The following is a 26,816-nucleotide window of genomic DNA, read 5'->3' as shown; positions in this document are numbered from 1 at the left end:
AAACGCAATCCTTTACATGGCATCTCCACCACAAAGAAACATGCTTTTGAAACGTCCACGTTTTATTAGCCCCAAACTTTGGTAAAAGAATTGTCTGATACAAACTTCTTCAACATAGGAAGAAGGATTTGGTCACTTGTTCACTTGTTCCACCAGTGCAAGAAATCCTTGCGCCTGTTGATTTTCTTCTGAAGCTGGAGGAGTCCGTAGAGCAGAGCCTCAGCTGTTGGAGGGCACCCAGGGACGTATATGTCCACTGGCACAATTCTGTCGCACCCTCGAACGACCGAGTAGGAGTAGTGGTAGTATCCACCCCCGTTGGCACAGCTTCCCATTGAAATCACCCACCTTGGCTCGGGCATCTGGTCATACACCCTGTCATTGTTTCCAGATATTAGAAAACTAGCAACTTCTTCAAACAGTATAAACAAGAACAAAAGCTTTAAGACATTCGAACTGATCCACAGAGAAATCTTCTCTAATTCTATTAGATCCTACACTGATTTTGTGGGTAGCTTGAAGAATGGATTTGAACTTATTTCTTTTTTTTTTTTTTTTGGTCAAAATGCTAGTTCGCTAATACTTTACTCAGCATAATTTAGAGCCAATCTAGACAAACGACTTATAAAGCTATCAATCATCTCTCTCGAAATGCATCTAAAACTTTCTCGTCTCGGTGATTGATGTTTTGAGAACCCAGGGTTCCTTGTCGTGATATGAGTAGGGATAGCGTTTGGGGCCTAAAGACATCAAACGTATAAGCTCAGCATCATTAAAAAAAAAAAATAGACATACATTCCCATTAAAAGAAGATACGCAATGCAGTTGAATGAAGGCTTCATAACATCAAACAAGAAAAATAAGATGTATCAATTTTCCATAACAACACACCTCGCAATAAGATAGACATCAGGTCTCAAAGAGAACAAAGAAAATTCACCAAGCAAGATACTAAACAGTCAGCAGAAGGAGCTACAAAATTAAGTAAAACAAAACACTATAACAATGAATCTCCTACCTCAAATTAGTAAGACCAATTTTGCTAAATCCAACCATGATAACTAACTCTAACCCATATTCTCCCCCAAGCTAGATAATCTGATTTTTTTTTTCATCTCCCCACAAAAGACAAGCACACAGATAACATTAAAAGAGATATGACTCCTGCCTAGTATGCCTACTCAAGTTCATGACTTTGAACCAAAAACTTCAAAAAATCTGTGCTAGACAATGAATACGAACGGTATGGCTTCCCAGGCAACTCTTATTATTCATATAAAAACTCTCACTTTGACACATGAACCCCAAATCACAATCACAATCTCCTGAAATCCCTAATTTGAGGCTTCTATCAACAAGCATAACAAGGCAAACGAACAAATCAAGCGGAGATTATATATCATTTCATAGGAAAGGGAGAGAGGCGTTACTTGCGAAGAGCGGGAGCCATCTTGTTAGTAAGCGTCCCGGCGACAATCATACAATCCGATTGGCGAGGACTCGGCCTGAATATGATTCCGAACCGGTCCAGATCGTAGCGAGCCGCACCGGTATGCATCATCTCCACGGCGCAGCAGGCGAGCCCGAAGGTCATGGGCCAGATCGATCCCCTACGGGCCCAGTTCATCAGGTCATCTACCTTTGAGATCACGAACTCCGCCGTCTTCGAGAGACCCGGCGGAGGAGCGGTGGTCGAAGGAGGACCTGGTCTGGTGTAGGAAGTCGGTGTCGTCGCGGGGGAGAGAGCGGGAAGGGATGTGTGGAGGTGAGAGACAGCGGCTGCGGCGCGGTGAGATTGGAGGAGGAGAGGGAGGCGCGTGGCGGTGTTGCGCGTAATCATGGCCATTTTGATTTTCTGAGTTTTTCGTGGAGTTGTGATAACCAGGCGAGTCTTATAACATTTAACTAAAAACAGGTATACATAACTATCTTATCATATACCACAGCCTAACCTTTTGTTTCTTACCTTTTTACACTGATTAATCAATTTTTATACGATATTTTTTAACCCTATCGATGAACAGCTCCACGAATAATGATTCCACGATGAAGTTCTTCCCAAAACACTTGAAAACACAGACGGTTCTCCATATACGACATTCTCGATGGACGGGCTCTCACCACAGCAGTTGGATCACAACGAACGGTTCTGCTTTACTCTGGAAACTCTGAAAGTTTTGCATCTTATAATCTGCAAGAAATTTTATAGTCTGCGATTCGAACCCCAAACTTAGATGTATAAGTTTTTAAACCTTAATCAATAGAATAGGATGCTTCCATGTCAATTTTTATTCTATCTTTTCTACTAATCAAATATATTACTATTATGAAGATTTTATAATATATAACACACAATTTCAGTATAAACATTGACTACTTGAACTTTAATTTAGAAGTGAAGATTAACCACGTTTTTTCTACAAAAGTTTTATAGGCTAGCAAAAAAAAGTTTGTATGACCTATTATTAATCAAGAAGTTTTGGCCTTTTAGATTTGGATTAAGACAATTACACTAAATATACCAGATTTTGTCCGCAGCATAATAATTTTAAAATGCATTATAAATATAAAGATCATCATCATAATTAGTTATTTGTATGTTCTTAATCATTTTCATTTGGATTTGAATAAGACCATGTAAGCCAATCGAATAAAAATCAGATCATCCATTTCTGGTATGTATTTTGGGCTTTTGGATTCAATATATTTTTGGATTAAGACCAGTGGATCTTGGCCTAAAAAGTAGAAATCCTCTTGTTTTGGGTGATAAATATGACATACGACTATTATTATTTTTCTAAAATGTAAAACCCAAACTTATACTAATATTTTAATTAGAGAATAGTTTCCGAGGTTAAGAACTAAAATGCGAATACTTTTTGGATCGAAACTCAATTTCAGATTGTTTTAAAAAAAGATACAACATTTTCCTTCCGATTCCCTCTCTTTATTCGAAAGGGCTTTTTTCTATTTTCTTTCAACAAATTCAAACTCCTTTCTCCCTCACCGTTAACGGAAAAATGCAACCTCCGATTCGTAACCCTAACCCTCGCCTCGAGTTTCTCAAACCGCTTCTCACCGACTCGACCAAGCAGTTCTTGGCACAGCACCGTACGGGCCGAACCGATTTCTCCGATTTCGAATCCATCTTCACTCGCCTCCTCCAAGACCACCGTCCCGATCCGCCTCTCGAGCTCCTCTGGTTCTACTCCGCCGTCGTCTTCCACTCCTCGAAGCAAGATTTCGGCGAAGACTCCGTGAGGCTAACCAGGAGCCTCTTCCAGATGCTGGTCCCTCTCTCCGAGTCCTTCTCCGGCGCGAAGAGGGCGGCTACGCTGTCTCCTCTCGTTTACAATCTGATTCGGTTGGTTAAGACTAGGAAGGAAGAGGTTTCGGAGCTGTTGGATGCGATTGTGAGCTACGTTAGCGCGTATTGCGGAGATGAAGAACGAGGAGGTTGTGGTGGTGGTGAGGATGAGGATGATTTGTTGATGGTGACTGGGTTTAGTTTTGCTGATTTGAATCGAGTTTGGGTTGTGGATGAAGTGGGAGTGGGTGATTGTTTGGAGATGTTCATGCCGTTTGTTGGTGAAAGATTGCGGAGAGAGGTTGGTTCTGAGTCTTGTAGCGTTGGTTGCTTAGCTGGAATCGTAGCTTCTCAGCTTCTTTTGCTCAATTTGTGCTTGAGGTTTGATTCGGGGGAGATACGAAAAGATCTGCGAGAGTCTGTGGTTCAGATGATCAATGCCTTCCATAGTTGCTACTTCTTTGGTGAGTCTTTGCTTTCTATGGAGAGTTGTTGTAGTGTGATGTGATGGTTTCTTGATCTTTGACACAGATGGCATTCTCAAGATGCTTCTGGTGGAGCCATATCTGCATCTGACTCCACTACTGGTAGGTTCTTTAGCTAAACATTGTTTCTACTCTTCTTTAATTAATGTTCTTCATTTATAAAACTGTGTGGAGTTGCTTTGTTGAATCATACTGTGTGTAACAAAGAATTGAGTTATGTTTTCATGGGAAGCTTTTCAAATCTTACAGGGCCCAGAAGACGAAGCTGCTTTAATTGAAACCGTAACGGAAGCTGTGATTGAATCGGCGGAGAGTCTATTCCTAAACCCTGGAAGTGGAAATGATCAAAGGAGTTTACAGTTGAAGAACGTTGCTATCAACTGGTTGTTTCTTTTTGCCAAGGCTTCTATTAGGTATGCGTAGAGTTATTTGGTTACTAAAAAGTAGTTGCTTTTGGTTACTTGATTGTTTTGCTTGATACTCCAAACGATCACACAGGAAAACTGAAGATCAAGAGGAAACCAGTAGGTACATGAACATGTTCTCCAGTTCACGTATACCATATCACTTGGTCAACTGGGTGATCAGTCAAGGTGAAGTGATTAGAGATGCAGACACACTGCTAAACTCTACGCCTGTATCCTTCATCGGTAAATTGCTTCCTCTATCTTTAAGATATAGATAGGTTCCCATCTGTTTTTGGAGCTTTTATGTCGGTCTTGACTAACCCATTGTGCAAAATCTGATTTCCAGAATGGCTTTTATCGCTTGAAGAGCAAGGAGTAAGGGTTTTTGACTGTGACCACTCCAAGAATTACGCCAAAACAGTGGTTCACTGGTCAAGACCAGATGTCACTCTGAAACAACAAGTTGGGGTTGATCAAGATGCAGACATGGCTGATGATCACATTGTGTCATCTATCTCAGTTATCAGCAGCAGCACAAGAAAACGTAAAGAAGAGAGGCCTGATAAGGAGGGAGAAACGAAAACGAAGCTCTTCAAGCATAGACCCAACAACTTTCAAGAGAAGTCAAGATTGCAACCTTTTGTATTCTCGGATCGTTTGGTGAATGCTACTGAGGTTGGAGTTTCAGACATGGAGCTATGAGTGCTGAAAAATCGGCTTTGCATGAAACCCTACATATGGTCGAAATGTAAGAACGCTGCTGAAGTAATAATTGTTGTCTAGAGATCTTAACAAGTCACTTTATAAGTTTTAGGATTTACTTAACCAAAAGAAAACTACTATTGTGGATCTTTAAATCGTAAACTCTTGAAGTCCTTTTATAGACCAGCAGTGTCTTTGAATCGTCTTCCATCTCCAGCATCGAAAAGTCACATTTGACTCTTCTGTGATTTACTTCTTTCTTTGACCAAAAAAAAAAAGGAATTATTTCCCTAAAATGTATAGAGTTGTGTGTTGGATTCAGTTCGAAGAGTACGAATGTTTTACATTTCATTTTCTTAAATTTGACGTCTGACAAAATATAACAATTACTTGATATTAGAGAGTTATATGATTACAACAAAAAAAATGGCCAGTTTCTGGTATCGTGATAAGAAATACTGATTGAATTTTTTTAATCAGATTACAATCAAGGGGCAAAAAAAAATCAAACAATACTAATTACAAGTGAGGGCAGAGCAGGAGGCAAACAATTTTTTTTTTTTTGTTGTTGTCAAAATTGGTGGAGAAGCATGACACCACTCTTCTTCTCCACAAATCTTTCTTCTCAGGAGTTGTGGGATTGGCGTGACATCAGTATCATCCGCTGTTTACCGCTTTCTGATCTTACTATTTCTCCTTTCTGCCCTAAACCATAACCATCTCTTTTGTTATTTACCTGTCATTATTACATAAAACGATGAAAGAACTACTCTGGAGACCCAACTTACCTCTATAGAAGAGTCTGGCGAAAACCATCTTAACAGTACTCCAAGATGCACAACCGCTGGTATCACTTTGAAAACCAGAGGTGTTGTAACCTGCACATACCAAACCCAATCAGCTACTTGAAACACATATAAGTAGGGAGGACTGAGGAGGCAAGCGGAAATGATCTGATCATACCAGGCTAAGAGCGGTTGTCCCCAGGAGAAGCAAGTAGAGTTTCCCCTGATAATGTTTCAAAACTTCTTTCTTCAGATATTCTAATAATCTCAATTCATATCCTAACGAGAAGCAGTTGTATTACTTACCTCGATAAGGTGGAGATTGGAGGCACGGCTAAGTAATACAAAGGCAAACTCCCCTATCTGAGCCAGAGATAGTCCAACCTGCATCAATTTAACTTAGGTCTTGTGAAGCAGAAAGTGCACGGAAGCAAACATGGTCACGAGTATAATTTGAGACATAATGTTTTACCAGCAGAGCTGTCTTGTTGTTGTAACCAAATCCCTTGACAACTGTTGTCACTATCGTTGTCTTTATGATGATTACTAATATCACAGAGGCTAACAGTATATCCACATGGGTCCACAGAAAATGGACATTAATCAACATCCCAATGCTGGCTAGGAAAAGTGCAGCAAACAAATTACGGATGGGTTCGATCTGCACCAAAAAGAGAAAGCATTTGAGTAAGACTATAAACTGTTTAAGGGGTTAGCATCGGATACTTGTCAACTGATTACTTCCTCGCCATCAGTGACAACACTAAGTACAGTCACGGGAGAAGAAAGAGACTCAAGCAGATGAAAATATTTCGCATAAACAGGGGAAACTGCAGTCTTTTTGGAAATACATGATTAGAACTTACTTGCTCCAATGTATGTTCAGCGAGATCCGTAGTTGATATCATGACCCCTGCCGCAAAAGAACCTAGTTCAAGACTTAATCCCAGCTTATCACTACACTGAAAACGTAAAAAGACCAGTCAAATAATAGTTCTCACAGATAAAAATAAAAGAAGGTAATAAACTTTATGTAAGAAAGAAACTAAAGAAAAGGAAGGCTAAGTAGGACTCACCCAGGCTACGAGTAGACAAAACGCAACCGCGGCTAACTGATAGAGTTCATTTGTCTGATAGATGAAAAAAACTTTAGCTTAATCTACAAACTGGATTTCACTGGAACAGAAGATATGAAAAATAGTCTTGAGAGAAAAGTCATGAAACCTGTGATGATAAGCTGACCATTAACTTCAGCAACCAAGGAATACATGTCCGTGATAATATTGACAGAACAGCCAAAAACGAAAGTAACACAACCGCCCTGAATAATAAAGAGAGAAGGCATTATTAACATCTTTAGAAAACGACTTGGGAGGTAAATTCTAACAGTCTTTCCTTACACTTTTGCCATTGACAACATTCCCTCAACAATGCCAGAATTTCCACCAAGAACTGGAAGCAAAGCAAACAACAAACCCACAGCACAGTCCTAGAAAAAGATGCTAAAATCAAAACTCCAAATCATTTGAAAATTCAAGAAAGACAATGGACACAACATGTTGATGGAAAGTATAATCAGATACCTGAAGAATAAGGGTTCCAATTGTAACTTGGCCATGAAGAGAATTGGTTGAATTTTTCTCCATGAGAAACTTCAGCACCTGTAGTTCATGAACATAAAACCAAATTATCAAAAACAGAGCTATCGGAAATGGATAGATAAAAAAATATATAGTACATTAAAATTACCACTGCAGTTGATGACATTGACAAAAATGCTCCTACAAATACCCCCTCCGACCGTTTACCACCACATAACTGCAAACATGACCCATTGAAAACATATCACTCTCTGGAAACGATTCAGGGTGTATACGTCTAATACAAGTGTCTAAGACTACACTTTAATCAACATAAAAAAAATGTACAGAATAAAGTACAAATTAACGCACCGACACTGTGATTCCGCACAAGAACATAAAAAGAAGAATTTGAAGAAGGCCTCCCAGAACAGCAACTGATCGAACAACTCGAAGCTACAAAGTAAGAGGAAAGGTGCCCACGAGCTTGTTATGTTAATATGTCAATTCATTATTAAGCAATCAAAGACGTTGATCTCACCTTAGCAGTGGAGAACTCTAGACCCAATGCAAAGAGCAAGAATACCACACCAAACTGGGCGACTGTTTCAACCTGCATAAATTACCATGCGCAAAAACAACAACAAATATGAATACATCATCTCCACAGCAGTCTATTGCTAAACTTAGACACTCGTAAAACTTAATTTGCCTTGAAAACGATCTAGGGTCTCTCTTATCCATCCACTATCACATGAGAAGAACCCAATTTATATTGACCCACAGAAGAAAAGGGTTCCTAGTCAAAAAACAAATCAGTATTCCTGTTTTGTATAACATCTTAGTCAAAGATCATCGAAAAAGAAAGTTCTTGAAATAATGCTTAACTAACTAAACATTCGAGACCTTAAAAGTAACCTGTCCAACACCTAGCATACCTGGACCATCTCACTGATTAAGTTCAATCCTCCAGGCCCGATGATAGATCCTGCTAGCAAATATCCAGTTATCACCTGCATAAGCAATTAAGCATACAATGATCCACAATCAGAAAATCAATACATCATACTGAAACCTAAATTCATAATGATAAAGACTACGAGTAGCAAGAAAATCAGACCGGCTGTCCAGCACAAGCAAAGGCGATACCACCACAAGTTGCAGATACAATGACAACCACCAGGTCTGATATCAGTCTACATAAACCGAAGAAGTACAGATCAGATGAATAATTCATAGCTGTTTTTTTCAAAGAATCATCCCGAACAGAAATTACTAACTCACCTCAAGTCTAGCTGCAGTACTGGATATTTCGATTTGAAATTGGATATGATGAAGACATTGTCCTGTAACAACACCAAAATTCCAATTAAAAACCAAAATAAAACTAAAACCAGTCTCTGTCTTCCTGTATGAAAACTTACTTTTCGATCAATCAGAGTAGGTGTGTCCTCAGCTCTGTTATCATTGTCCAGGTTGAAAACATCATGGAGTTGAAAATGCCTACGGAAGATTAGATAACGCTTAATAAGTATTCAATTCGGGAACATTATGGAAGATAAAGAAACTTTTAGAAAGGAACAAAAAAAACAAGAATCGAATAGTGTGTACTTGTCCTCTTTCGTCTCATTTTTCTTGGTTGTCTTTACTCTGGCTACAGTTTCCAGAACAGCCTGATCACCACAAGGTACGGTCCAGATTCAGATTACTCGAATTATGCAACGAATGAGAGATATTATACATAATAGCTATACATCAGCCACTGCATTATACCAACCTGCTGCCCAGCTACACTGTTGTTGAAGCTTCCAGGATCAGCCACTGCCATTGATATAATAACCACAAGATAAAAGATTATTTCACCTTTCTAAAAGCAAAGGCTGATACGATAAGATCCACTACAGGGAACGAATCAGAAACTAAATCTCGTTGTTGATGTATTCTCGATCTAGAAGAATCATACTATTCCACATTGTTAGATCGTGATCAATCTAAGTTCCGAATCTTCTATAGATCACGGATCCAGCTCAGGATCTATCTAATCAAACACTAGTGGAGAAGCTTTTAATACTACTAGTATCTATAGCTACTTCAGCTTCCTAGATTCTCGGATACTACCTTCAGTCTGATCGCTTTCGTTGAACTCCTTCTCGAGAGCGCGATCGATGATGTCGGCGAAGCTACCTTCCTTGGGTTTACCAAGAGAAGAAGCGTTGAGATATGCTGAGTCGGAGGAGGAGTTGCCGACGGTTTCTTCTAACAGATTCAGATCCGAATCAGGGAGAGCGCGGGGAGAGGCGATGGAGAAGCAGAGGAAGAGAGAGAGGAGAGCGAGTTCAAAGGAGAGAAAGGATCTTCTTCTTCTTCCTCCTCCTTCCACCATGGCAGAACTGAATCTGGCTTGATTGAACCGGAACCGGTTTAAACACCGTCACGGGGTGGTTAAGGGGGAAAGGTCGTTTCCGTGATGCACTGTGCGCAAGTGGGAGAGAGAGAGTAGAGCGGGGAAATAGAGAAAAAGGAGATTGCAAGTGCAATGGTCAACAACTTAGTCCATACATCTAAAGATAAAGATGGTCTTATATATATATACATCTGTATTATTTCAAATTTAATTTGGGAAGTTTGTGACTTTTTTTTTTCTGTATTATACAAACTGCACCATGTGGTAGAGGAATGATGGGGGTTAGATTGGCTACACACACATCTAATTATTGATTTCGATTAGGACAACACATCTTGCATATTTTCAACTATTTTTGGGAAATTCCACGCCATAATCAATGTCTCTTTTTGGTTTTATGTTTTCAAACGTATAAATATCTCATACTTTCAGATTTGCACATATTATTATTTTGTTTGTGGATAAATTTCACACACTACTTATTTATTTGTTTTTTTTTTACAACTAGTATTTTATTAAACAAGAGTAAAGATACAAAGGAAACCCAAATAGGCAAATATTGAATAAACTAAGACCCAACACAAGGTCCAACTAGCATAAAGCCCAAAAAACCCAACTAAACGAAACAGCTTGCGGCCATAAGTCCAGCAAGAAGAAATCCGTTGAGGAAGAGTTGATTAGTCATCCACCACATGTTCGGTCGACAAACGATGCATGAAACACGTTAAGAAATCCAACCGTCGTCTTCCACCTGAGTCAGCAAAGAGGCACGGCGACGGAGCTCCGCCAACAGAGGCGAATCACAACGAAGCCAAAAGCGTAGACTGACAGATCGAAGCTTCATCACAGAAGAGAACAAACGCCTACAATCGATCTAATCACATCGAGAATTCTGAATGAATAATCGGTCACCTTTAATGAATAGAGTAAGTTTGAAGGTGAAACAAACTCAAAACGGAGGAGAAGAAAGGATCGAAGAGCTAGATCGAGAGACAAATGAGCGATGCATAACGAGAAGCGACAATCAAATTTCAACCGGAAAAGATCAGGATTAAGTCGGCGCCGTATCTCAGAGTCGAAAGCCGGCGAAGTAAGAGCTATGAAAGCCACTACTTCCTGAAATCAAAAGCCCGACAAGCGAGAGAGAAGCCGGAAGAGAACCGGCGACCAAAAAGGTTTCATCCCTCATCTTTCTCTGTGAAAGATTTGGATAGAGAACAGAGAGAAGAGAGAGAGAGAGAGAGAAACTCTTTCCTCTTTGCTATTTATTACTTCATGCCCGCATTTGTTTACAGTTTCACGCATTACTTAATCAGCCTATCTGTTAAATTTCATGTTGTTTTGGTCGTCAAAGAACTTTCATCAAAGGCCCCCAATTATCATGTTAGATTACACTGGGTTATTGATACCTTATGCATATTCGTTACAATATAAAGCCCAAATTCGTTAAAATTAATGTTTTAAAACCGGACCGAAAAGGTAAACCGGGAATTAAGAAACAAGTATCCTATTCAGGGAAGACGATCATCATCGGATCAGACTACTCCCCTCTCTCTCTCCGACAATACTTTCGTGTCTACCACCTGTTGACAAGAATGGCTGACAAACCAAGCAGAGCACTTGTTTTGTACGGAGACGGCTCGGCTCGATCCGTCGACCCGTCGAATACGCACATCCATTCTCTCGCTTCCGTCGGTACTTGCGGCTTCTTGAGCCTTCCTCATGCACCTCCAGGTTTCTCACTCTCTCTCTCTCTCCCTTACCTTTGATTCTGTGAGGCACTTACGAATTACGATCCATTGGATTAAAAGACCGAAACTTTCCGACAAGGGTTGCGAAAGTGCATTTGGATTTATTTCATTTCCACATGAATTTTCATTCTCTCTTGCATTGAAGTCCACATAGAATCGAATTTATTTTCTTTTGCTGTTCTGCTACTAGATATTTACTCTGCTGTGTTGTTCCGTTACAGCAGAAACTGAGGACGAAAGAATAGTTCGAGAGTTTGCTCATTTGCTTGATGCATCAGAAGCTTATACTTTAGCCGTGAGATAGATTCTTCACTCTCTCAATAACAATAACTTTACACAGATAATCAACGTTATGAGCGTGTATTATTGATACATGTGCTTAAATAGTTTTATTCAGACACTAGAGGTTAACGAAATAACGAGTGTTTTTTTTTTCGATAACAGAGTGGATTAAAAGCTAATGGAAGTGAAAATGAAGTCTCAACGTTGTCCGAAAGGTTTTGTCTTTTCTTTTCTCTGATCTGTATAGTTTTAATAGTCTTTTTCGGTAATCAATGGCCGGTAACATCCACATGATGATGCTATTTTCTTGCAATAATGTCACTGACACAAATGTATTATGGTGCAGGTTTATGGGAATCAAGGCTGCTTTAGTAACGGACAGTTCTTCTCTGACTTCTTTCGGGAAGCTGATTGGCTTAGATGTATTACAACTCAATGAAATTCACCAAAAGAGTGATGATTCCTTTCCGTCTGATGCCACAGCAACTGAATTACTGAGGCTGCTTGGGTTTGAAGAAGGAAAGTGCTTGGATGTGAGCCTATACGACTCCGTTTTTGTGCATATAGGTGGTGATAACGTGAGAACAATCAACTTTTTGATTGGTAGTATTATGAGAATGTCTCAGCCTGGTTCAGAGATTGCACCTCGCTTGCATCTCTCTCTTGTTCTCAGCTATGGTTCCGTCACAGACAAGGATGTTTCAGATTTTAATGTCAAGAAGACTCCACAAGAAGGTATTAACCCGGCATTTCAAGGACTAGTCCCGCGTCAGAGCTACACCATGCGAGGTGAAAAGACACGAGATAATGTTCGGTAAGAGACTCGATATTCTTTTTTTGGTGGTCAAACCCATAAGAATCTGATTAAAACTTTTTCTGAAGTTTATCGTTTCGTTCGTGACACACAGGGACTACTGCCCTATGTTGGTAGCTCAGTGGCAAGATGCAGTAACACGGAAAGACTTGGTTGATACATTATCTTTTGAAGCTCTGAAAAAGGTATATGATTTACTAACTTAACGCAAGTTCCTTCGTTATATAAGGCATGGCTTGTCTGAACCTTTTTTTGTCCATTGTAGCTCTCTGGAAGCCTTGTTATACCTGCTGATCGGTTCATCCACGAAGTTGCTTTCAAACTTTGGAAGGCCCCAAAATATGGAGCTTAAAAACAAAAACGGTATTTTTATTGTTGAATAACATACTCTTTCCACTTTTGGAGTTGATTGTGGATTGATCTCAACTTTTACATAAAAGGGAAAAAATGAAAAAAAAAGGTTTATTTTTCTTCTAATTTCCTCATCTTGTTATCCAGTTTCATACACAAGAAAACATGGATTTTAACCTTGTTGGTCGTTGCTATATATATATATACTAAGGATAGTTCCACGCATTGCATGTATTTGATTTTAAATAAGGTTAGGGATGCTATTTAACCGGATAGTAGTTAGTACCACCGATCCAAGACAGTCTCAATTCATCTTCATAAAGCCTTTCTCCTTTATGATCCCTTGAGATCTTCCTAAGATATAACCCTTCTCTCTTCACCACCCAAATGCACTCTTCCTCATCCGGATTATCACACTGCCAGCTGAACTTCCTCTCGCCTGCGAAAACCGTCGCGGTCTGGCCATTAGGCGAGCCAAAGGAGGTGAAGAAGGTGCACTGAAAGTATGTGTAGAGGAACGGTATTTTGATGTACACTGGCTTGAAGGACCAGCTTCTGGATTCGCCCGGTTTGAGATTTTGATTGCCTAATTTGTTAGTAGTCGACCAGCAGGTGACGGTGAGGCTTCGGTTTCGTCCCTGGTGTTTTGTGATCTCGTTTCTTACTTCGAACCGGGCTGCTGATGTTGTGGTTAGAACACATGCTGACGCGATGAGAAGGCACCACGTGACTGTTGTGGTTAATCGGATTCTGAACTCCATTGCTCTGTTCTGTCTTTTAAAAAATGTTGGTTTAGGGGCTTGTTTATATATAAACGGGTGAAGTGGTTTGTTTAAATAGCAAGCAACAGAAAACGGAAGTGGTAGTGACAAGTCTAACAAAGTAACAAACTTCTGTTAAGGCATAACTCGTTTGCTTTATTTTTAAAACATTTCTATATTTCCTTTGGAAGTTATATCCCCACATGTTTTTACATTTACCAACTCCGTAGGCTTATTGTATTCTTTTCATCTTCTTCTTTTTCTCTGGTTCATTCACCTATTTTTGTCGTTACAAGTAGCAAAAATAACATACTAGTTACAAAGAGGGGGGTTCTAAATAGGGCTTCCATCTATAACCAACTGTGGTTCTATAGTAATTTTAAAACCACTACAAGCTAGCTGAACACACAGGGTTCGGAGTACTAGTTCGGAACATTGATTGATACTATCATACAGCTACTTGCTACACAGGATTTTCTATGCGACCGTTGGATCAATATCATCTAGGATTTCAAGGCGACGATTCTGGAATCCCACCGCTCCAACGACTTGCATCGGTTTTAAACCCTGTATAGAATCATGAAAGTCTGACACATTAAGTCGAGAAGAAGAATATTAAAACAATTCACAAGAGAGAACATCATGATTAGTAAAGCATTACTTCGTGTATAAACGAGGACAAGAACTTAAACTAGCAGACAACAAGATGTCAAGATCCATTCACGAATTGTAAAAGAGCAGTATGGAGAACTCTGTCAGAATGGAGAAAAACTAGTTTACTATTCTAATCACAATTATCCACGAGGTGTGACACAACAACATTCAGATATTTTATGTCATTAGACCCTTAAACTCCTTTACAGGCTATGTAAATCAGTAAATGTAATGTGTCTTGTAGTGACTATTTATGTGTGAGGGTAATAAATAGGCCAGAAAACAATAAAATAAAAGAGAGCCAAATATAAATTATTCTGCAACTAAAAACTGTTTACAGGCTATTATTCTTTGTATACCAAGTTCTTTAAACTAATAAGAAAACAACATTTGCGATATATATATCTTCCAGCTTCTGATCCCCCTCCAGACTCAATAGGAAGAGAACCTTCCATTAAGCTTTCCAAAGCATATTCTCCCAAAGAGAAACTCGTCTCCTCTTATGCCAGCTTATAGCTTGGGAGACTTTACCTTTCGAAAGGATCTCCAGCCTCTGCAGGATACTCAGGTGCAGCTACAGCTGCATCAATCTTTTCCCTTAGATTGAATTTCTTGGCTATCATCGGCCTTACATCTTCGGCTCCTATTAAGCTTTCTAGAAACGGCAGCAAGTGAAGGAGCTCTTTATCTGAGGGGTCATCAAACCAGCTCTCTATTGGCACCCCATTCTCCACTTGGAACCCAAACGCCTACAACATTGCACAACAACAAATGTTAATTGATAACATTATACTTTGCTTTAAACTATAATAACTGATAAATAATGTTGCGTAGAGGGATGATATTTAATACCTGTGGGGAGTTATCGACGATGATAACACGAGACAAATCACGTCCGAGGACAGACAAATCCTTAAGGTAGTTACCGTCAAAGAAAACACACGAGTCACGGTACACTCTATGGCGAAAAAGCTTCCTCTTAGGGTCAAGCACGTTCAGAAGCTGCTCGGCGTAGATACTTTGGCTAGCGGTAAATATAATAACCTCAAAGAGACGAGACACTCTCTCCATAAACTCTTTGAGGTGAGGACGGCACCGCACATAAACCATATGCTCCTCTTCATTGAAATGTACAGTGAATGTGAAATCCACCTCACCACACGGTTCTAGACTAGAGTGCACAAGAGTTTCTATGCAAATAAAAAAAAGAGAAATTGTTACAAAAATAACATAAAATAAAACAAATCAAGTAAGCCTTACCATCGAGGTCTAGGACTAGGGAGATGGGAGGGCAGCTTCGGGTCTGTTTAGGAAGCAAGACGGGTCTGAAAGTAGGGACAACGGAGGACAAGTTGGGGAGGTTCTTGATGAAGAGATAAGGATCAAACTCGTCGAACTCTTCCTCCTCTTCGTCCTCCACGTTGCATACGGAGGTGATAAGGCAATCTTGGCCACGCTCTTCGACGCACTCCAGCTTCGAGCTCTTCATCGCTAGATAAACAGCGGAAACTGAATCCAAGTTACAATGTGAATCAGCGGAGCTTGGAGTTAGAGCAATCAAACGTTCGTAAGGGCTCTGTGCATCCAAATCGGGAGAAGAAGGAGAGCCATCATCGTCTTCCATTTTAAAAAAGCCTATTTAACATTAATGTAATTACACATCTAAAATTAGAGTTGTAAAGATCCAAACTTTACACCGAGAGAGAGATTGTGTTTTAGTGTTTACCTTGTTATGAACTCTCTTTCACTATGTAGCTACCGAGAGGAGCCGGAGCTAGATCAGATCTCGAGCAGAAGCTATAGCTCAAACACACACAAAGATTATCTGGAGAAAGAAAAAAAAAAACAGATCTGGGATTAGAAGAGGAGCAAGTAAGCAAGCCGTAGATGAAATAACAAGCACACGAGATTTTTTTAAAAAAATTTAAAATTTGGAGCCCAAAAGAAGTTAATTTGAAATCTTCCCGCTCGCAGAAAGTGACAGAAATCATTTTTTTTTAATCTACAGAACCGAACCGGAATCCAAAACCAAAACCCACGAAATCGAAATTTTCAATTTTTCTAGGGATTTTTCTAACAAAACAGATGACAGTTCAAATTCTGTTGAAAAAGAAAGGTTTTGACTGAAAAGACGATTAGTTTCCGCTTTCTCCGCAAAAAATATCGGGAACGAAGGAGAAAGACTGGTTAAATTTTCCAACGAAGCTTCCGGAACCAGACTCTATCACTTAAAACTCGAGCTGAGAGAGAAGAAGAAACGGAGAGGGAACCCCCAAAAAAATAACCCTAGAGACAGTAAAGCTGATCGGAAAAGGCTGTACCTCCGATCAAAACGATTTCAGCTCTCTTCGTCTTCTCTCTCTCTCTCCGGAAATATAAAGAGTACAATATTTTCTGTAGAGACGAATATAGTATACTCATAATTAATTAAAATTTGCAATTTAGTGCCCTCGTATTTTTATATGTTCTTATTAGCACCTCGACAGTTATCGATTTTAAAACAAAACCCATGCATTCAGTGAGTAGGCCGGAAAATGATGACAACATCGCCTGTTCGAGGAGAGAGACCATGTCATATTAATTTTCTGGTTTACCTAATATAGAAGCTGCGCATACGTTATAGGTTATTGGAGTATATTAATTATATCTCTGAATAAAATAATTCTTTTTATAGATTCTGTTGAGTCCTCTCTATATATATAGGAAGGTCTTTAATTTCATGGGTTCTATAATGTTGGAATATTGTTTCATGTCATTCATGATGCTGTAGATTTGTTACCAAACACGCAACACATCAACGAGAAACTGCTACCAAGCATTGAGACATTGGTTCGGATTGATTGGTTTCACAAAAATTGGGTGGTTTATAATAACATATCAGAAATGCAAGGAGTTAAATTGCAAACTACGCCGAAAACATTTAAGACGGCGACGTTTTGATAGTCATCGTCAACTTCGACAAACATACAATAGAAATTGATCATCGTCAAGCACGTCCGAATCAAGGAAAAAAAAAGAAAGAAAGAGATTCGCCGCACGTTGTTCAAATCGAAAATTTTGAAAGAAGGAAAGCGACACTCAGCAGATCTTACCATCTTTTCTTAACCTGGAAGATTAATCAGACACCGAGAGAGAGAAAGTTATATAACACTTTCGTAAACAAAACAAAAAAAGGTTGGACCTTTAGAGAGAAAGAGAGAGAGAGAGGTTTTGATGGTGTTGTTGACAAATCAACAGATCGGGACATGGAAAAGGAAACGAATTTTGGTTGGATCGTTGTTAATATGCTGGCTAATCTTAATGTTCTTCACTCCCAAAGTTCCTCTTCATTCCTTCAGACACCATGTCTTCGCTGATAAGCGCAATTTCATGGGTACTCACTCTCTCTCTTAAGTTTCTCTCTCTCTATGTGTGCATGTGTGTAATAAAGACAAGTGTTTTGTGTTGGTTAATGAGCAGGAGTGCCAAATACATTGAATGTCATGACCAACTTTCCTTTTCTTATTATTGGTGTTCTTGGTTTCGTTCTTTGCCTTGGAGGAAGTTTCTTTAATATCAGGTTCCCTCTCTCTCTCTCTCTCTCTCTTTCTATTTCTGAGTTCTTATTAATGTTTAACATCTTTGTTTTTTTGATTGCTTATGATAAGCTCAATTATGTAATTAAATGCAGTTTGAAAGGTGAGATCTGGGGATGGACGCTGTTCTACGCAAGCGTTTCAAGCTTGGCCTTTGGCTCTGCTTATTATCATCTCAAACCTGATGACAACAGAATCGTCTGGGACACTTTGCCTGTTCGTTTTTTTCGCTACCTTACTAATCACTCGCCTTAGGATCTTCTTTTTAGTCTATGGAATGAGTCTTCTTTAAGTTATGCATAGCTATTTCTTGATTAATGATTTGTAGATTGATTAAGAACATTGTGGTGACAGAAGCTCAAAGAATTGTCTTTAACTCTAGCTATGCAAAGAAGCTTATTAGATGATTGCAGATTCTATAAGTCGTTTAGTTTTCTTGGCTTGTTTGTACTAATGGAAAGAACGTCTAGAAACTTCTCATAGCCAATGGAAAGAAGCCTAGACGAACCTTCTTAAAGGTTCCAGATGGAAAAGTTGTGGTGTTATGTCTAGTTGGATGATTAATGGTTGGTTATGAAGAGCTGTTTCTTGATTTATGACGGTACTTTGCAGATATTGATTGCGTATTCGTCGCTTTTCTCTAGTTTTTTGGTTGAGAGAGCGGGGGAGAGAGTAGGATTGAGTTGCCTCGTCTTGCTTCTGTTCATATCAGTTTTCAGCGTTGCTTACGCCAGGTAACATCATAACCAAAAAAAAACCATTACCTTCTTTATACATATAGTTTCATGATTTTTAGGCAGGTTCAGATTGAAGTTATTATATGTGTCTTAGTTGATGGCAGAGTGTTTAATGATCTCCGGTTATGCCTCACGTTCCAGTTGATTCCCTGCCTGGTGATACCCGTAATGACTGTTTTGTTACCTCCCAAGTATACTCACTCTAGGTTCTGGCTCTTGGCAACAGGTTTGTTACTCAAAAAAAAACACTTTTGAGTTAGAGAATCCGCTCTCTTCTGATATCTGATTCATTGTGAATGCAGCGGCTCACGCTGTTTCCAAGATCGAAGGACTTGCAGACAGCAAAATATACAATTTTAATGGATATACAATTAGTGGCCATTCGCTTGGACATTTGTGTTCAGCATTGGCTATGGTTTTACTTACCGTTATGCTTTTGTACAGAAGCATTCGGTTTCCGAGGTAGCTTCTTCTAACCGTCTCTTTAGTTCTTTCTTTGATCTTTGACTTCCTTGAGACCTGAGACATTCTTTATTCTTGTGTGTGATGACGAAACCAAAAACAGATTAAGTGAACTCAAAGGCCATCCTTGACATCCATTGATGACTGCTCTTTCCCTCTATTTTTTTTTGTAATTCGGATCCTTGACAGAAGATTTTGTTGGATTGTTAAGTAAATTTTGTTTGCTTACTAATAAATTTGATTTAGCTTTTTTTAGTTTTAAGACGATAGACAATTTCTTAAATCGGATTCATTCTGAAGCGTGGTGTTTTTGGATTAATACAAAGATTATCTCCCTTGAGATTCAGCTTCTCCAAAAGCAATATGGAGTTTTTATATGAAAATCTTTAGTCATCCATACGCAAGATGTGTTGTTAGTTTACTTTGGATCCCTACTGGTGTATCCCTTTTTTACTCTTTTGTTTTGATAATTCTCATTGTTTAGAACTTTCTGACTATAAGATTTAATAATACAATCCAGCGTTAAAAAAAAGACGATAGACAATTTTTATTGTATTGAAATGTGTTATTTTCCTTATTCATCACCTTATTGAAGACTTTGGGTTTAACAAGCAACATGAAAATGTAACACAGCAATAGCATTACAGAGGTGAATGGAGATAACAACAAACAATGATGAATGGAAAATCTATAGACCGTTGAAGAAACGCAAATGGTCTTCGAATGTCTCAGCATGCCTGATCTTAGTGATAGAACCATCATCTTCAACCTGCAAAAGACACAACACATTCATCTTGAACTTTAATGGTGATTTCTAGTAGTTATTTCTCCATAAAACAAAACAAGAAAATGTGCGTGTTACCCAGTATTCCGGAGGACGCATTTTGAGATTGTAAGTGGAAGCCATGCTCATACAATACGCACCAGCATCATGAACCACTAGACCAGCTCCCTGTAACCAATAGAATTAAATCATTAGATTCCACATTATTTCTTGAGCTTTCAAACAGAATCAGATCCTTATCTATCACCTTTGGAGGAGTGGGAAGCTCTCTGTCTTTGCCCAAGAAATCAGCAGATTCACAAACAGGACCCACTACGTCGAATTTGGAAACCTCTGCTTCAGGTGCTGGAGGAGAGACCAACTCAATGTGCTACAAGAGACAAGAAACAAGAAGGTGTTTAGCTACAACTCCAAGGAGGAAAGCAATTTGTAACAAACATGTTTGGTTTTCATTACCTGATAGGCATCATAAAGACTGGGACGGATAAGCTCAGCCATACTCCCATCGATCACTATAAAGTTTTTAGTTCCATTCGTCTTCACACCTGTCACATGGTTGACGAAACAGCACGTGTTTGCTATCAACGACCTCCCTGGCTCGATTATTAGATTCAAGTCTCGTGACAGAACAAGCTCTCTTACCTGGAACAATACATCAAAAGATTGTAAAAATTCTACCAAAATGAAAGAAAGAGTTTCTGAGATGTTTGTTCTTACGGTGTTAATGAGATCCATAGGTGTAGGAAGTACAGCACCGGCATGGTAATAATCAATCCCTAAACCACCACCAATGTTCAAGTAACTAACTTCAAATCCCTGACGCCTGATTTCATCAATGTACTCCACCATGAGAACCGCAGCATCTCTGAATATATCCACCTTTGTAATGGTGGAGCCAAGATGGCAATGAGCTCCAACAAGCTTGAGCTCATTGGGATGTGCCTTCACCTCATCGAGAAACCACTGAAGCTTCTCGTTCCTGATACCAAACTTTGAGTTCTTGTTCCCGGTGGCTACATATGGATGCACCTGAAGAAAAAGAAAAAAAACTCACTCATATCCATATCTCTGTAGAAATATCTATTATGCTAACAAAGAAACCATACCTGAGGATCCACATCAGGATTGATACGCAGCAGAACATTGACCTGCTTACCAGAGATTCTCGAAGCTTCCACAATATTCTCCAAGTCAAACTCACTATCAACGTTTACAAAAACTCCTTCTTGAGCAGCTAAAACTAAATCCTCCAACAGCTTCCCGTTTCCATTGAAAATACACCTATTCATTCAACAAACAGCAAAGACATAATCAACAACTATCACAACAGCCACTAGGCCAAATCAAACACTCTATCAATGGCTTAAAGAAAAGGAAAAAACTTTTGTACTTTGTGGGATCGAAGCCAGCAATAAGAGCAAGCCTGAGCTCGTTCCCACTAACTAGCACAGCACCACAGCCTTTACTCCTCAAATGCTCCAGAATCTTGAGGTTGTTATTGGCTTTAATAGCATAGCCAATGACGGAACTCACACCTTCCAAGGCCTCTTTGTACGCCTCGACGTTCCTCGTGATCTGAGGCTTGCTGTACAAGTAGAAAGGTCTTCTCTCGACGCTCTCCATGATCTCTTCAACCTTAGTTCCCTCGCAGTAGAGGAACCCATCTGAGGACTTCTTGAAACAGTGCTCGAACGCAGCATCCTTCGTTGGGGTTATCACCGAGTTTTGGGATGCGGCGGCGGCGGCTTTGACGGAGAGGCGGTTAAGTGGTTTCGAGGTGGACTTGAGAGACAGAACCGAGATTCTTGGGAGGGAGGATTGGTATCGGTTTAGGTTTCCGCGGAGAGATGGAGGTTGGGAGAGGAGCTGAGTAGCTGACGCCATGGCTGGTGGAGAGATTGTGAGTTGTTGGAAGTGAGACTGAAACAGTGGCGCTGAAACTAGGGTTTTGTCAAAGAGTTAAGTTACACGTGGCTTTGTCGGGTCCGGTTTTGGATAACCGCTGATATGACTTGGAGTGGTGGTTAGTTGAACCGTTGGTCTGCTGTAATTTGTGACGAGTCATTTAAGTGATGAGCCCAGGAAGAAACCCCAAAGAAAAGTCAAGTCGTAAACTCATTTATTAATGCTACGTGTAACGTGGGCAAACTTATTACATTCTTCTATTTGTTTAGGTCTCTTTGTAATACTATAGATTCGCTAAAAATGAATTACGTTATGTTTCATTTGTTGTCACTTTCTAAAAGGTTTCTGTTTCAAACTTTCAATGAATTACATTATTCATTTATTGTCACTTTCTAAAAAGTTTTTTTTTTAACGTCTAATTAATTATGCTATTACAGCCGACAATTTTATCCGACAATTCTATCATCATATGAGAATATACGTTTGACTGGGTCATTCTGAGTCGCCCTATGAAATTCATGTTCGATGATACGCCATGCACCATACTAAAAATCTCTTATAACTATTTTTTTTTCATAATTTGTATTTTTTGGGATTTGAATCTCAAACCTCTTGGTGTAGAAATATTAATGAACCCTTAGTTAAACCATTTAACGAAATGGATTTCCACTTCTAAAAGGTTTCTGTTTCAAACTTTCGATGAATTACATTATTCAAAATTTGCAATATTTTAATATGAATGTTTAATTGTATTCAATAAAAAAACAATTGTAATGCAAAGTAAAGAGATAAAATTAATAGAGTTTGGATGGAAACATAATTTCGCACGATAATTGCGCAGTCAACAAATTAACTAGCACTCTAATCAGTGGCCGGAGCTAGGAAATTCATTTGAGAGGGTCAATCTCTAAAAGTTAACATATTTTACAGGGGTAATCTAGCTAAAATTTACCAATAGTTACATAGTTTTTATAGAATTATACAAGTAAAAATTTTTTAACAGAAAATCCACCTGGGTCAGTTGATCTATGTGCCAACACTGTGGCTCCGCCACTGTCTATAATCGTTGATATGCGGCAGCGAGAGTAAATTAGTGAGTTTTATTTTTGTCAAAAAAGTTAGCGAGTTATTTTGCTTATAGAAATTTAATTAGGATAAGTACAAACTAATTAAGCTATATGAATTTGGATAAATTGTCAAGTCAACCATGCGAGTCGTCGACACTCGTCGTTACCAAAAGGGAGAAAAGTCATACGAAGAAAATAATAATAAACCGGAGAAGAAGTTGGAAAAAAGAACAAAAACAAAAAGACGGAAAAGAAATTTGTGGTGGGGGAAGACTGTATATAGTCTTATAAGGCGAGCATGCAAACATGTTCATCACAGTTTCCATTTTCCTGTGTAAAGAATATGAAAGGCTCTGTGAAATCATTTAGTCTCATTCCTATTTCCTTTTGTTTTCTCTTCTTATTTCGTGATGAGTTTGCGGTTCCTGCTAGGCACTTGTGCCATCCTCAACAAAGGGAAGCAATTCTGGAGTTGAAGAAGGAGTTCCAGATTCAGAAGCCTTGTTTTAACCGGTCTCCGAAGACGGTGTCATGGGTGAATAACAGCGACTGCTGTTCTTGGGATGGTATCAGATGTGATGCCACTTTTGGGGATGTGATTGAGCTGAACCTTGGTGGCAACTGCATCCATGGCGAGCTCAATTCCAAAAACACTATTTTGAAGCTTCAAAGTCTTCCTTTTTTAGCAACTCTCGACCTTTCAGACAATTATTTCAGTGGTAACATTCCATCTTCGCTTGGAAATCTTTCTAAGCTAACCACTCTTGATCTTTCAGATAATGCTTTTAATGGTGAAATCCCATCTTCACTTGGAAAGCTTTATAACCTCACCATTCTCAATCTCTCCTGGAACAACCTTATTGGTAAAATCCCATCTTCTTTCGGCAGATTGAAACATCTCACTGACTTATCCGCTGAACAGAACAAGCTTACTGGTAACATTCCTGTTACACTACTAAATCTAACAAAATTGTTAGATTTATCACTCGATTACAATCAGTTCACAGGCATGCTTCCACCTAACGTAAGCTCACTCTCCAACTTGGAGGTCTTTTACATAGATTGCAACGCTTTAACTGGAACTCTTCCTTCTTCCCTCTTTAGCATCCCTTCTTTGCTTTACGTTACTTTGGAAGATAACCAACTAAACGGTACACTTGATTTTGGGAACGTATCTTCATCATCAAAGCTAATGCAACTACTACTCGGGAATAACAACTTCGTGGGATCGATTCCCAGATCCATCTCCAAATTAGTCAACCTTGATACACTTGACCTTTCGCATCTCAACACCCAAGGCTTAGCACTTGACCTTAGCATTCTCTGGAATCTCAAGTCACTCGTAGAACTCGACATCTCCGACTTGAACACCACCACTGCGATTGACTTGAATGATATCTTATCACGTTTCAAGTGGCTGGATAAACTGAATCTCACGGGAAACCACGTTACGTATGAAAAGCGAAGCTCAGTATCAGATCATCCGTCATTAAGCTATCTGTATTTGTCAGGATGCGGAATCACCACCAAGTTTCTAGAGCCCCTACGAACTCAACACAACATGTGGAGACTAGACATTTCCAACAACAAAATCAAAGGTCAAGTCCCTGGATGGTTATGGGAGCTATCAACTCTTCAATACCTGGATCTTTCCAACAACACTTTCACCAGTTTCGAAAGTCCGAATAAACTCCGGCAACCATCCTCTCTGGAATACTTTTCCGGCGCCAATAACAATTTCACGGGCAGGATCCCCAGTTTCATATGCGAGTTGCGCTCTCTCACCGTTCTCGATTTATCTAACAACAAATTCAACGGTTCATTCCCACGTTGTATCGGAAAGTTCAGTAGTTTTCTCGAAGCTCTAAATCTTAGACAAAATCGTCTCAGCGGACGTCTTCCAAAGAAGATTATATCAAGAGGTCTAAAGTCTTTGGACATCGGTCATAACAATTTTGTGGGAAAGCTTCCAAGATCTTTGATCGTTAGCTCTTTTCTCGAAGTTTTGAACGTGGAAAGCAACAGATTCAACGACACGTTTCCATCCTGGCTGAGTTCTCTCCCCGAGCTACAAGTTCTTGTCCTTCGCTCCAATGCATTCCATGGACCAGTACATCAAACTCGGTTTTCTAAACTGCGGATCATCGATATATCGCATAATCGGTTCAACGGAACGTTGCCATCGGACTTCTTTGTTAATTGGACAGCAATGCACTCTATTGGAAAAGATGAAGATCAATCTTACGGACAGTACATGAGTATATACTATTATTTTGATTCAATGGTTTTGATGAACAAAGGTGTAGAGATGGAGCTGGTACGTATCTTAACAATCTACACCGCTCTAGACTTTTCGGAGAACGAATTTGAAGGAGTGATTCCATCGTCCATCGGTTTGTTGAAAGAGCTCCTTGTCCTCAACTTATCAGGCAATGCTTTCACTGGCCACATCCCGTCATCTATGGGGAACCTCTCGTCTCTCGAGTCACTGGACCTTTCCAGAAACAAGCTTACGGGAGCAATTCCACAAGAGCTAGTATTGCATTTGGATTCACGGTGGGATACATAGTGGTTTCCTACAAACCAGAGTGGTTTATCAACCGTTTTGGCCGAACCGAACGCAGAAGAATAAGCCCCACACGTCGTTAAAGAGGTAATCTTCTCGTTTTTTTTTTAAACTAAAACTATATACTAGATTTGTCTCAGTGAATCAATTAATTATGTATTGTTTATTCCCTATTTTGTATAGCTTTCTTAAACCTAAGGGAAAAATCTCAAAGAAGAAAATCAACCAACCAAACTAGAAGTAGAAGGCCTGCAAAGAAAGAAGGTTGGATTAAAATAATTTCAGATGATTCCAAATATTTTTTGTTTTCGCATCAGACAGATTATCACATTATAAGTTTTAGTTGTTGTTTGATCTTTTGTATTGTGCGTATCTGATTCACTATGCTCTCTGTATCTCTATATCTGAAGAACCATGTTTCAGTAAAACAGAAGTAGCTGATTTCACAGTCACACATGTCTTTTTTACTTCTTCCTTTGTTCTGTCATATCATATGAGCAGTGTCAAGTATCTTGAGAATCCATCATCACGGCGTAATAACATAAATATTTGACGTGAATACCCATCTTTTGTAAACTATTTGTAGGAGAGATGCTTCTTAGTTCTCGTTAAAGAGGAAAAGAGTAGTACGGTTTACAGGGCAGGTTTTTGAAACGAGTTTTTTATTGCATGTTGTGTAAAAACGTTTGTTGAGTGCTATTTTAAAATTATACACAATTAAATACTAATATTTATTATACATACATATATAAATATGTATTTTGAAAATTTTATATTGAGAACTCCATGGGGTTACCATTGATCTGTTGCACTCAACAAACGCTTTCATCCAAGAGCCATAGAGAACGTGAAACAAAATATAAGGCCCAAACTTTCCATAACCAACATTCTAGTATTAGTAGTATTGATCAAGAGCAGAAAACAGTATTTTGCCACTTGTTATTAATTAGAGTAAACAATACTATTTGACATTTGTTATTGGATGTATGATGTATCCATAATCTGTTCAGACTTCAGACATTTTGAAGAACACACTCGCGGGTTGGTAAAGGATAAAATATTGGATAGAATTTAACTACTACAGTATAGTTCAAGCTATTGAATTAGTACTGTATTTAATAATCTTGGCAACTGAGAGCACGAAAATAAAGGATTAACATAATTGAAATCAGAGCAGCATTGCCGATGAGGCGTTGAAATAATAATTGACTTGGGATTTACTCTCTCTGAAGAAAAATACTTATTCTAATTAGAGTGGTTTACATGTTAATACCAACTTTCGGATCCCTAATCAATTACTCCAGTATCTACACACACTTATTTTTTTTAAACCCTGCACACTGACTTAAATTCAATTTGGAGAAAAAGATGAACTGCTACCACTATCTGTCGGTGGACTATAGTTTCCATTATTTTATTTTTCACACTTTGATTTTT

General features: G+C 39.0%; 9 protein-coding genes across 11 annotated transcripts; 4 read left to right on the top strand and 5 right to left on the bottom strand.

Annotated features, from left to right (window-relative positions):
- Nucleotides 1-134: 134 nt before the first annotated feature.
- On the bottom strand, nucleotides 135-1,902 carry LOC106430911 (NADH dehydrogenase [ubiquinone] iron-sulfur protein 7, mitochondrial). The gene is made up of 2 exons (XM_013871705.3): nucleotides 1,431-1,902; nucleotides 135-375 (listed from the first exon to the last, which is right to left on the bottom strand). The coding sequence occupies exons 1-2, from the start codon at nucleotides 1,844-1,846 to the stop codon at nucleotides 141-143; spliced, it is 651 nt and encodes a 216-aa protein (XP_013727159.2). The 5' UTR covers nucleotides 1,847-1,902; the 3' UTR covers nucleotides 135-140.
- A 947-nt stretch (nucleotides 1,903-2,849) lies between these two features.
- On the top strand, nucleotides 2,850-5,056 carry LOC106430870. Its single transcript, XM_013871669.3, has 5 exons — nucleotides 2,850-3,771; nucleotides 3,839-3,894; nucleotides 4,042-4,205; nucleotides 4,291-4,442; nucleotides 4,546-5,056. The coding sequence occupies exons 1-5, from the start codon at nucleotides 3,021-3,023 to the stop codon at nucleotides 4,899-4,901; spliced, it is 1,479 nt and encodes a 492-aa protein (XP_013727123.2). The 5' UTR covers nucleotides 2,850-3,020; the 3' UTR covers nucleotides 4,902-5,056.
- A 223-nt stretch (nucleotides 5,057-5,279) lies between these two features.
- Nucleotides 5,280-9,835, bottom strand: LOC106430846 (K(+) efflux antiporter 6). 2 transcript variants are annotated; one of them, XM_013871642.3, is made up of 20 exons: nucleotides 9,385-9,835; nucleotides 9,044-9,087; nucleotides 8,878-8,939; nucleotides 8,691-8,769; nucleotides 8,551-8,612; nucleotides 8,387-8,462; nucleotides 8,205-8,279; nucleotides 7,808-7,879; nucleotides 7,639-7,722; nucleotides 7,436-7,504; nucleotides 7,270-7,347; nucleotides 7,087-7,175; nucleotides 6,911-7,007; nucleotides 6,763-6,816; nucleotides 6,553-6,648; nucleotides 6,159-6,347; nucleotides 5,993-6,070; nucleotides 5,865-5,909; nucleotides 5,690-5,779; nucleotides 5,280-5,606 (listed from the first exon to the last, which is right to left on the bottom strand). In XM_013871642.3, the coding sequence occupies exons 1-20, from the start codon at nucleotides 9,647-9,649 to the stop codon at nucleotides 5,589-5,591; spliced, it is 1,722 nt and encodes a 573-aa protein (XP_013727096.1). In that variant the 5' UTR covers nucleotides 9,650-9,835; the 3' UTR covers nucleotides 5,280-5,588. The 2 variants fall into 2 exon arrangements, with proteins under 2 accessions (XP_013727096.1, XP_013727095.1); XM_013871641.3 differs by having other exon boundaries at nucleotides 5,280-5,601.
- A 1,316-nt stretch (nucleotides 9,836-11,151) lies between these two features.
- Nucleotides 11,152-12,995, top strand: LOC106430866 (putative Myo28B1). Of its 2 annotated transcripts, none has more exons than XM_013871665.3 (6): nucleotides 11,152-11,404; nucleotides 11,643-11,716; nucleotides 11,866-11,918; nucleotides 12,050-12,517; nucleotides 12,612-12,702; nucleotides 12,783-12,995. In XM_013871665.3, the coding sequence occupies exons 1-6, from the start codon at nucleotides 11,266-11,268 to the stop codon at nucleotides 12,867-12,869; spliced, it is 912 nt and encodes a 303-aa protein (XP_013727119.2). In that variant the 5' UTR covers nucleotides 11,152-11,265; the 3' UTR covers nucleotides 12,870-12,995. The 2 variants fall into 2 exon arrangements, with proteins under 2 accessions (XP_013727119.2, XP_013727120.2); XM_013871666.3 differs by having other exon boundaries at nucleotides 11,167-11,404; nucleotides 11,646-11,716.
- LOC106430896 (S-protein homolog 13-like) lies at nucleotides 12,992-14,361 on the bottom strand. Its single transcript, XM_022693041.2, has one exon. The coding sequence runs from the start codon at nucleotides 13,627-13,629 to the stop codon at nucleotides 13,129-13,131; it is 501 nt and encodes a 166-aa protein (XP_022548762.2). The 5' UTR covers nucleotides 13,630-14,361; the 3' UTR covers nucleotides 12,992-13,128.
- Nucleotides 14,362-14,569: 208 nt separating this feature from the next.
- Nucleotides 14,570-16,672, bottom strand: LOC106430857 (CTD small phosphatase-like protein 2). Its single transcript, XM_013871656.3, has 5 exons — nucleotides 16,605-16,672; nucleotides 16,010-16,108; nucleotides 15,544-15,918; nucleotides 15,136-15,473; nucleotides 14,570-15,032 (listed from the first exon to the last, which is right to left on the bottom strand). The coding sequence occupies exons 3-5, from the start codon at nucleotides 15,905-15,907 to the stop codon at nucleotides 14,811-14,813; spliced, it is 924 nt and encodes a 307-aa protein (XP_013727110.1). The 5' UTR covers nucleotides 15,908-15,918; nucleotides 16,010-16,108; nucleotides 16,605-16,672; the 3' UTR covers nucleotides 14,570-14,810.
- A 430-nt stretch (nucleotides 16,673-17,102) lies between these two features.
- LOC106430876 lies at nucleotides 17,103-19,732 on the top strand. Its single transcript, XM_013871674.3, has 7 exons — nucleotides 17,103-17,656; nucleotides 17,743-17,842; nucleotides 17,954-18,074; nucleotides 18,471-18,592; nucleotides 18,700-18,821; nucleotides 18,898-19,057; nucleotides 19,161-19,732. The coding sequence occupies exons 1-7, from the start codon at nucleotides 17,497-17,499 to the stop codon at nucleotides 19,186-19,188; spliced, it is 813 nt and encodes a 270-aa protein (XP_013727128.1). The 5' UTR covers nucleotides 17,103-17,496; the 3' UTR covers nucleotides 19,189-19,732.
- On the bottom strand, nucleotides 19,595-21,830 carry LOC106430932 (diaminopimelate decarboxylase 2, chloroplastic). The gene is made up of 7 exons (XM_013871726.3): nucleotides 21,232-21,830; nucleotides 20,948-21,122; nucleotides 20,559-20,870; nucleotides 20,298-20,483; nucleotides 20,089-20,211; nucleotides 19,920-20,009; nucleotides 19,595-19,826 (listed from the first exon to the last, which is right to left on the bottom strand). The coding sequence occupies exons 1-7, from the start codon at nucleotides 21,723-21,725 to the stop codon at nucleotides 19,746-19,748; spliced, it is 1,461 nt and encodes a 486-aa protein (XP_013727180.2). The 5' UTR covers nucleotides 21,726-21,830; the 3' UTR covers nucleotides 19,595-19,745.
- Nucleotides 21,831-22,859: 1,029 nt separating this feature from the next.
- Nucleotides 22,860-25,846, top strand: LOC111211017 (receptor-like protein 33). Its single transcript, XM_048742387.1, has 2 exons — nucleotides 22,860-25,466; nucleotides 25,563-25,846. The coding sequence occupies exon 1, from the start codon at nucleotides 23,112-23,114 to the stop codon at nucleotides 25,380-25,382; it is 2,271 nt and encodes a 756-aa protein (XP_048598344.1). The 5' UTR covers nucleotides 22,860-23,111; the 3' UTR covers nucleotides 25,383-25,466; nucleotides 25,563-25,846.
- The last annotated feature ends 970 nt before the right edge of the window (nucleotides 25,847-26,816 follow it).

Source organism: Brassica napus, chromosome A10, assembly GCF_020379485.1.
Source record: "Brassica napus cultivar Da-Ae chromosome A10, Da-Ae, whole genome shotgun sequence".
NCBI classification, from domain to species: Eukaryota; Viridiplantae; Streptophyta; class Magnoliopsida; order Brassicales; family Brassicaceae; genus Brassica; species Brassica napus.
This window is presented reverse-complemented; position numbering and strand designations above follow the sequence as displayed.